The following is a 10,428-nucleotide window of genomic DNA, read 5'->3' on the forward strand; positions in this document are numbered from 1 at the left end:
TTTAGTTCTTCGAGTATTAAACTTTTGCACAAAACATTTTTTTTTCGCTACACGGAAGCTTTTTTCATAAAGATAAATAGTATTAGAATGTAATAAGTTGAGTCAATTATTGATAGCTTTAACACTTTTCGCAAAAGATGGCATTTTTTCGATATCTTATTACCGTGTTATACGCGGGATATCTGTGATATTAATACATCGCATCAACAATGTATAGTCGTCATTATTAATCTGCAATCGAGGAAAAAGAAAGAATTCTTCCTTCACTCATAAGCACACGAAGCACGCACAAAATCATCTCATCAAGCGGCACGACAATCTTTTTTCAACTATAACATGAAAGTTGCTATTATATTTGCAGAGGACTCGTAGACGGGTTCATGATTGTGTATCAATTGGGAATATGCTGCGTTTATATCGTATTTGTAGCGTCGAATATCAAGCAGGTAAATAGCTGGTGCCATAGATCAACTCTGCTCGCCAAAACGATGGCGGAGTAGCAATTTATAAATCCTTCCTCTTAGAAAATAAGAAGCTAGATAACGAAAAGAAGAAGAATAAAAATCCCAGAAACAAGGAAAAATACCGACCAACCAACCAAACAACGAACCAGCGTATAATAAAACAAAAAAGAAAAAAAAAAGAAACAGTTAAAAGTTAATCTCTAGAATTAAATAATCGAATAATATATTCACGTAAATGTAATTTATCGTGATGTAAATGAAAGAGTTAATTAATAAGAAAAAGAAAGGAAAAATGGAAAAAGATAATTCTTTGATTGGCATAACCGTTCGAAATTCATTGATATCCTTGTCTTTCGTTCTTCTGTTGATAAATGTAGGTGGCAGACCAGTACTGGGAACCTTTGGATGTTAAAACCCATATGCTGATTTTATTGCTACCGCTGATTTTGATCAATTACGTTAGGAACCTCAAATTACTGGCACCGTTCTCCACCTTGGCGAACGCAATCACGTTCGTTGGACTGGCCATGATCCTAGTGTACATGTTTGACGATCTACCGTCGATCAGCGAAAGAGAAATGTTCGGTACACTGAAAAATTTCTCACTCTACTTCGGCACCACGTTATTCGCTCTGGAAGCTGTCGGTGTGGTAAGTTTAATTCGCGTTTCGTTTCTCCCTTCCCTCTGTCTTTTTCATTGTTTCATTGCTTTTGCGTATAACGTTTAGTTTAAATTCACTTTTGTCTGACTCATTTTTAAGTCTTCCTTTTTTGTTGTCTGCCGGATGTTCCAAGTTTTGATCGTTTCTACACGTAAAATTGAATTTTTCGATTGTACGATTGATTTTTATTTTGCTTTTTCGTTAGCTTCCTTTTTTTTAGTTTATTTTCTTGAAAGTTACGAAGTGGACGTTGACTAATTCTTTTTAACCGATATCGTAAAGAATTTAGTTTGAAATGGAATAGTAATCTGCAAAATTCTATAGAATTTTTTGAACTATATAAAATTCCTTATGGAATCTTTAATTTTATAGTTTCCTTGTTATCGTAAATCACGCTATAATTTATTGAATAATTCAACTATAAACAATTTACAAACCTTTTCCTAAATCGACATTAAAAAATTCCACAATTAAGTGAAGCTATTTTCCTCGAAATCTCTTCTTTCGATCTTCAGTTTCTCAAATCGTAGAACAGAAAGATCGTTTTAAAAATCCTAAGCATTAAATGATCATTCATAGAAACACGTACACGTGATCGAAAGAAACGTGAATAGAATATTTTCTACTACGACGAAGACACGCAATTTAGAACAATATATCGCTCGACGCGTGGCTTTTTCAATTTTACCATACGTACCCTCGATCGATCTATCATTTGGCCTCGTCGATCATTCCCTGTGACTGTTGGGCAGAAACGAGTAGCCAGCGCTTAGAATAGATCAACGGCGCCGCTATATCGTTAATAAACAAATAACTGGCCACTTACGGAACAACTTTGAGATTGTCGTGATCAGATCATCAGTGCGTCAATGCAATCCCTGCTGTTATTTCTCAGATGTTCTCAGCCGCTAGCGAGGATCACAGTGATTCTCAGATTCCATTCGACACATTCACATCGTTTTTAATCACAAAAATGCAGACTACGAGGATTATGAAAATTTAGTTACCAAGATTATGAACACTCGCTTATGAAAATTAAGGAAGTTCGCTTATGAATGTTACGAAAATGCGGACCATTTCATTTAATTAAAACATTAATTTAATTTAATCAAGATTTCCTTGCAAATAATTCATGGTGTATGAATACCGTGAATTCATTTATGATCTAACGTTGACTAGGAATTGTTTGGAGATATTTTTCAAGAAATAATGTACGACTAAGTGCTATTTAAATAATTTAGATATAAAAAAGCACGCGCTAATAAAAAGTCGTTTTAAAAAAGAATGATAATTCCAAAGGATCCCTGTTTAACTTTTGAATATTGTAATAAGAACAAAATAAACTGAATGTGTATTGTTCAAATAACTGTGACACCATTAATAGAGCATTTTCAAAGTTAGAATTTTTCTTAAAAGAAAACAACCACGTAAAAGATACTTTTCCATTGCAGATAATCGCACTGGAGAACAATATGAAGACTCCACAATATTTCGGAGGATATTGTGGCGTTTTGAACATAGGAATGACGGTGATCGTAGCCCTGTATATTCTTATAGGATTTTTCGGTTATATAAAATACGGATCTAGCGCTAGTGGTAGCGTTACTTTTAATCTACCTGCGGATGAAGTGTAAGTGAATTTTGTTTTACGTTGCCTTTCGTGAAACTACTATTTTTTTTTAAAGTTAACGTGATATTTGATTTTGATTCTTACAGAATGGCGCAAAGTATCAAAATAATGTTCGCGATCGCAATTTTTATCACGCACGCCCTTCAAGGATACGTTCCAGTTGATATTATCTGGAACACTTATCTCGATCAAAAGATACAGAAGAGGAAAATCTTCTGGGAGTACGTCTGTCGGACTGTTATCACTTTAGCCACGTGTAAGTTTACTAAAGGAATTCCGGTGTTCGAGTTTTAATCGTATTTTTATCGCTGATACTTTCACTAATTAGTATACAGTATTAGTAATGTAGTATCTAAATGGGTCTTATCACTTTAGCCACGTGTAAGTTTACTAAAGGAATTCCGGTGTTCGAGTTTTAATCGTATTTTTATCGCTGATACTTTCACTAATTAGTATACAGTATTAGTAAAGTAGTATCTAAATGGGTCTTAGAGGAAAAGGACAAGTAATGATGTTTTGATTTAATTAATAATATTCGAAGCAACGTATGTTGCTGTCGTACGTCTTATTTTCATACGCGGCTTTCAACTTCCCGATTCACACTCTCCGGCTTCTACACTCGCTCGCTCTCGCATCTCAACTCACACTGCACACCTTTTGCATCCGTCCTCACCGGCTTTTCAACTAACACTGCCTTTAACATCTCTTTGTCTTTTCCCGCCCTATCGCGCACGTGTCCCGAAAACGCCCGTGGCCAGGGTCACGCAGGCCTTTTCCACGAAGCTATTCACTTGAAAGGACCGACGACACATTGATGTACCCGACGATGCCGCGGCTCTCGCGACATTGTTTGTGGTTCGGCCGATATCTTAGGCCTTTTGTCCACGATACTACAGTAGTACTAATAAAAACACGATCGAAGCTCGAAGAATTATAAAAGGAAAATTATTCCGTATATAAAATGTAAGAGAAGAGGGGAGATTTTAATATCGAGATTAATTTTTATTAGTAACATTAATGAAAACACGATTGAAATCCGTAGAAGCCTAAATACGTATGCCGATGGATTACTGCGCAAAGAATTTTTATACGCAACAAACAATTCTCGACTGTTTCTTCGTGTCGTATAAAAATCACATTTATATCTACTTCACAAATTTGCCAAAAATAATATTTCTGTTCCTTTTTTTCTTCCTTTCGTTTCAATTATTTGTCGTATTAGCGACACAGGAACGAGGTTTACAGTTTGTTGTACAGTTTCGCAGTATGTTTTTATACATTGTATTTAAGATATACGAAGATATTTTCAAGAACCATAATTCACCTTTATTTTATATTCTCAGAAATCAATGTACAATTCGTACTGAATTTTATAGTTTGATAAAGATAATACGATGCAGATTATCTAATTGCAACATACCCTTCAACTATTTCCCTCGTTGAAATGCTAAAAGTGGACATACGACGATCGCGTAGTAAGCCATCGACATTTTATACGAAAGGTGTGCTAACATTTATCAATTTGCGAGTGTGTGTTATCATCGTGAAAATGAACAATCAAAAATGTTCTTTTTGCAGTCACGTTGGCCATCACAGTTCCCAGATTGGCCCTCTTCATCTCCCTGTTCGGTGCTCTCTGTCTCTCCGCCCTTGGCATCGCGTTCCCAGCGATCATCGAGATCTGCGTGCTTTGGCCGAACCGAGACTTCGGGCCTTGCATGATCATGTTCATCAAAAACATATTTCTGATCGTATTCGGTCTCTTGGGCCTCGTGATCGGCACGTACGTCAGCATCGTCGAGATAGTAAGGTCATTCAAGTGAAGTTCGCGAGCGATATTTAGGCAGGAACGATCGAAGGAAGGCAGACAGTTTGGTGAAGAGGTAGGAAAAGCAAACGAGAAAGAGAGGCGAAGAAACGAAGAGTTTGGGAACGAGCTTGTTCGAGTATCGATGACGAAGTCACGGCTTCGTTACAAGTTTTATAGCTTAATGAGCGGCGCCTTTTAGGTAGACAGGTTATCTCCAATGCGGCTGGGAGTCGTTCTTAGTGAAAACATTCGCGAGCAATGCATTCCGGAAATGCTTCTCGTCCCGCGTGATCGCCGCCATTGTTAGAGCACTTAGGCCAAGTTTAGATGTTTTATTAAGAGTTAACGGCGAAGAGTCGTTCAGTGTTGGGTTAAAGAAATATCGTGGAAGTCGATGGGGCTCTTCGACGTTCTTTCCAGTTTAATTGGAATTGGCCGTTGCTGATGGAATCTTGCGGTGCATTAATCTACGTATTTATTAACTTGATGCGAGATTATACCGCTGATTCCATTTAGCTGATTGTTAAGGGTTTTAGGTTCGAATCGTGGCGAATGTTTGTAGAATTTTTCATAATTGATAATTCATGTTATTATAACGTATATCGCGTATCGGGGGAGGAACGAGATCGAAAGAGGGTTGTTTGAGAGACTCGATGGAAAAGTGGTCTTACGAGTGGATTCTCTCTAGAAATGATCAGATGAATATAGAAAGTAATTCTCTTATTTTTGTTTAAAAGGTTCTTTTACGTCAATGTTTGATTCTATCTCTCGTATAATATTTTCGAGTTGGAAATTTTGTAACTTGAAGAACCTTTCGTCCGAGTCTCTAATTTAATAGAATTCTAATATATATTCTATAGAATATACTATATTTAAATGTCTGTTTTCAATTATGCTACGAACTTTCAAAGAAACGGATCCAGGATTATTGGTATATCGTAATGGGTATACGGAATTTCAGGCTCCAGGGTTTAGCCGTGTGCTCTTAACGCATGAAATTTGGCCTAGCTTGGAATGGAGAAAAGTGCAGATATATCATTCCAGTCAAACATAGTCGTTGATGGATTCGAAAATTCCACATTATCGTTCAAAAGGCCTCTAAACAGCTTCTAAGCTTCCGATACAATAATCGGACTTTTTATATAGATCATGAAAATATCGAGCAAACATTGATTTATAAATCTGTCGATAAAAGTAGCAAGATTTCGGCTATCTTACTATTCTTCTGTAAGGCGATTAATTGTATAAATAATGGGAAGGAACGTTTCACATATGCAAATCGAAAAATTACCAAAGAAGTATTGATCTATCGATTAAAAAATTGCTCGCAGAAACAAAGATCAGTGAAAGATAATCAACTAATCATAAATATAAAAAATGAACAGAACCTTACACAGGGACACGACTTATATGCAAAGTTCTCAACAAATCTGATCGTTATAAACAAAATCATAGTATTCACAGCTATATCAATGGAAAAGCTTCCCTTTCGAATTAGAAGTATATTAGGTCAAACGAATATCGTCCATTTAAATAATACACACAAAGATGAGTGCCCCAGTAACACGGTGCCTATGTAAATGATTAATACCTAGCACACTTTAGTTGCACTGCCTGAGAGCGTATTAAACAGAACAAATGTGTTCTTTCAATTGCTCTTATAATCCGAAAGTATCTGAATTAATTACATGTAGAAAGCCAAGTAGACGATCTATAAGATTCAACGTCGTAGATGATTAAGACGCGTAATTTTACAAGCCAATTCTAATTCAAAGGTACAACTATTAACGATTGTTTATGAAATTGAATTGAAATGTTCAACCATTCGACTTCCATTTTATGTGCAGTTTTATACGTGGCCTGTTTCAAAAGTAACGACATTGCTTCATTCGTAATTTACATTTGTTTTGGAAAAATATCTCGAACTTTTCAACTACTTTAAACAAATATCTAAGAACATCGCATTCTATTTCTATATTTTTGGACATTATTTCCCTAATACGATTAATTTGTCTGTTGTCTGATAAACTGCATGAGTAAGATTGCATTCTATCTCTGTATTAAAGAAAAATCTTTTCCACAAATTCTTGAAAATGTTATTTCTAAAAAGAACTATAGATGCAATTTCATTACTTTTGAAACAGTTTCATAATATCAAGCGATTGTTAGGTAGAATCATACGATGCCTAACACTGAACATAGAGCGCTCTTCGGAGGAAAAAGAAACAAAAAAAAAAAAAAAAAAAAAAAGAAAAATTATGAAAAAAAATGTGGAAGAACCGTCGCGATAAACGAAAACCTGTGATCGAAGATTTTATAGAGGAACGAACGTTGCATTTCTACCGAATTGTTGATTGTCGTCGTTGAACGAATTTACAAACGTACATACGGGTGTTAATTGTTCTTCAACCACGAAACCGAGATATGTTTTTGTATTTCGTTCAAGAGCTTTTCTTTCGTTCTCGATGATACGAGTACTTACGTTCATTCGAATGTGATTCAAATGTTGACGAAAAAATTGGATTCCTTACATTTCTCATTTGAGAAAGCACAAGATTGGGAAACGTGCAAGAATTTGTACTACTGAAGAAGTGACTATAAATATCGAAAAAGTAACGTATAGTCATTGATTACACACAATGGCGACAAGATTCGATTCTTCGTATTTTTGTTCGAAAAGAGCATCCAATTAGAAGAAATAAACGAACTTGAGTTGACATTACTTACGAGGATGCTGGTGACTAAGAATCACGAAAACACGTATAGTCAGTGACTATAGGCATTATCGAAATTCGTATTTTTAACCGAAAGGAGTTTTAAGTCGAAAAAGTTCGCAAGAATTGAAATTGGTATTAAATAGGAGAAAGACTGGTATAGTCACGAAGTCTATGTCAACCGAGCCAAAGAATTTAATTTTTAATATAAAATAATTTACAGTCACGACTATAAAGTGAGGAATCCTATATTTTTATTGACTATACGATTTAGGCCGAAGAAACATTTTTGTTGAAAATAATGGTATTTATAATTACGACTATAAGACTTATAATTATTGATTACGAAGAAAGGTTTGCATTTTATATCATTTTATAATAATCTGTTATATAAACAGGGTGAAAAATAGGTAGTTAAATTATGATATCGTATCTTGCTCTTCCTAAGGATCGACATGAACATATATGTAGAGATTCAAACAAACTTTCTTTGTGGTAAGAAAAGTGATAGTAATACCATGTCTGAAACCACGTATGAAATAATGATCTTTCTTCACGGTGAAAGCAGAGTTTAACTATCCTATATCGACTGCACGAATCGATTATCTCCAATCCGAGCCAAAAACTGGCAAATTCTAATCATCTCGAATTTGCCCAACCATAAACAATTATGTACTCTCTTTAAACAAAAAAGAAGGTTAAGTAATTGTTGAGCGATAACTGAGAATAAGATTTTACACGCAAATTGCGTTAGATTGCGGATTTTTATGCATTTATGATAAATTCTAGGTGAAGAATTTCGCAGAATGCATATAATATACATAAAGTATTCAAATTTGAGTACGCGCCATAATTTTCACTGGACGAAACAAATTGCCATGCCTTGAGCTTCTTTAGTTCTCTTTATAAATATATGAAATTACATAAAAATTCGCAATCTAATTATTCTACAGAAATATAGAGACATAGAATCCTGTCAACGTTTGAATCACTTGTGCGCCATGATCGTACGCTAGGACGAAGAAAAACAACGAGACACAAACGGCCAACAATAATAAATAAAAGAAGGAAGGTCTAACCTATAAGCCGGCTGACGCCAGCAATGAAAACCGTAGCTCATCGTTAATGCCTTATTTTCTATTCGTTCGTGGCATTTGTATAATGCATGATACTTGCGGCTGCGAACCAAGCAGGCTGAATCAAAGATCAAAGTTTAACAATGAACAAACGTACCGTGAAAACGAGACGCACCACTACTTCTGTACCACCGTCACTGCCGGGAACTAGCTCGGGTCATCGCGCGTCATGATGACATACACACACAATGACACGTTAAATAACACACGAGTGAAATTGAAAGACCGGTCGCGACCTCCTCGTTGAACGATCCGCGAGAAACGACATCTCGTTCGACATTCACGCGGGACCGACACGAAAAGTCCCGACGCCATACGGATTCGCTCGAATTCTCTCCACTCCTTCGCGCTTTCGACGGGACTACATACAATCGACGATCGCACAATCGTTTTTACGACCTTCCGTTCGATTTTCGTTCGCCGCCTCTGGGACGCTTACCGAAAACGAAAGTTTCGCTCGGTTTGCTTCTTTTCGATATTAATCGATCGTCAGTGGCGGATCTAAAAGCTTTTCTGAGGGAAGGGGTTGTTTAAAAGTACATGAGTATATTTTTGAATCTTCTTTTGCAAGGTTTAAGATCTGTTTATAATTTATATTTTAATACCTCTATCTGACAGTATAAACTAAATAACTAAATTTACATGAATTGTATACTTAACAAATTTTCAGAATCTGACACAATATTCTTACAGTTTATTACTCTTAGGGGGCGCCCCTATCGCTCACCTCTCGATCCGCCATTGTCGATGGTAGCTACTATCGATTCTTTTTCTTCGATTACTCTGGGCAATATCGTTGATCGATGAAACTGTTACAGACGACACTGTTGCTGGTATTAAACGTTTTTTAAAGTATTATTATTAAAGATTCTTTTCAATTATTTAATTATAAAGAATAGAAAAATATTAAATATTCTTTTACTATTAGGTTGTTGCATAGTGAATGATGTTTCGAGATAATTTAAACAAGTTCATATTTTTGTACTATATATTGTACTTTTGGAAACACTAAAATGAATTATTTTAAAAATATCGTCAAACCAGTGAAAGAAAATAGACTGAAGTCATTTGAACAAGGTAATATGTACACAAAAACAGTTGTTGAATGTTTTATGATTTCAAAATAGCCGAAATAAGAGTTCAAAGTAAAGTGACATTTATTTGCTATGCAACAGTCTGATATTAACCTCTTCGGTGCGATCGTTGACTTTAGCTATCAGATATAATCATACTTATATAGTGACAATAATCGACCATTTATGACTAACCTCGTCTATAGTGTCATAATTATATAAGTAAGATAATATTTAACTTTTCCTTTGCATTATTCCTGTTTGTAATATATTTTTCTATTTATTCAAAACAAATAGAAAATTCTACACAGAACAAGTATGTTTTATTAAAAAAAAAATACGTGTCACAAAAAAGTAATTGTATTAAAATGACTATCATACCGAAGAGGTTAGAAATACTTCCCTCTCATTTCAGTAGCATTTTAACGTTCGTTGCTTTGTTAAGTATTTCGTAATAAATAAATGTTGTAATATCGTTGTTAATAATCAAATGTTAATTAAATATTGAATGGTTAGGAATAATGATATTATAGTATATAGAGTTGCACGTTGGAATGAGAACTGTAGTAAACTGAGAAAGAATTGCAAAGGCGATATTGCTCGTTGCATTAGACGTGTATTATAATACGTATATTGTTAATGGTTCCTGTTGAAAATTTTCGAAGGGCAAAAATGAAAATCGAAAATCGTACTTATGGATTTCTCACGATTACGGTAACGATTGGTGCAATTAACTTCGCGTCTACGAAGCGTTTTTAATCGTTATTTGCCGACTGCGCCGACTTTTAAGTCAGAAAACGATCGTCAAGAGTTGTATGTTTCTAAAGATTTTTTCTTAAAAGATCTGCATTTTTCGCGTATATTTTAAATCTGAATTTTTCTTTTTTTGTTTGTTTTTGGTCATTATATTTCTGATATAATAAACTCTCTATTCTTACC

General features: G+C 35.0%; 1 protein-coding gene across 4 annotated transcripts in view; it reads left to right on the forward strand.

The window, feature by feature from the left end:
• The window catches only part of LOC100642954 (proton-coupled amino acid transporter-like protein CG1139), a 26,633-nt gene extending 16,207 nt beyond the window's left edge, over positions 1-10,426 (forward strand). For 3 of the 4 annotated variants that reach the window (XM_048404524.1, XM_048404523.1, XM_048404525.1), the window contains exons 6-10: positions 362-446; positions 842-1,114; positions 2,578-2,756; positions 2,843-3,012; positions 4,335-10,426. In XM_048404524.1, the coding sequence (XP_048260481.1) occupies positions 362-446; positions 842-1,114; positions 2,578-2,756; positions 2,843-3,012; positions 4,335-4,579 (952 nt within the window). In that variant the 3' untranslated portion in view covers positions 4,580-10,426. Of the gene's footprint in view, positions 1-361; positions 447-841; positions 1,115-2,577; positions 2,757-2,842; positions 3,066-4,334 lie in introns of those variants that run through there. The other variant, XM_048404526.1, reaches the window with a different exon arrangement.
• The last annotated feature ends 2 nt before the right edge of the window (positions 10,427-10,428 follow it).

The sequence above is a fragment of the Bombus terrestris genome, chromosome 3 (assembly GCF_910591885.1).
Source record: "Bombus terrestris chromosome 3, iyBomTerr1.2, whole genome shotgun sequence".
NCBI classification, from domain to species: Eukaryota; Metazoa; Arthropoda; class Insecta; order Hymenoptera; family Apidae; genus Bombus; species Bombus terrestris.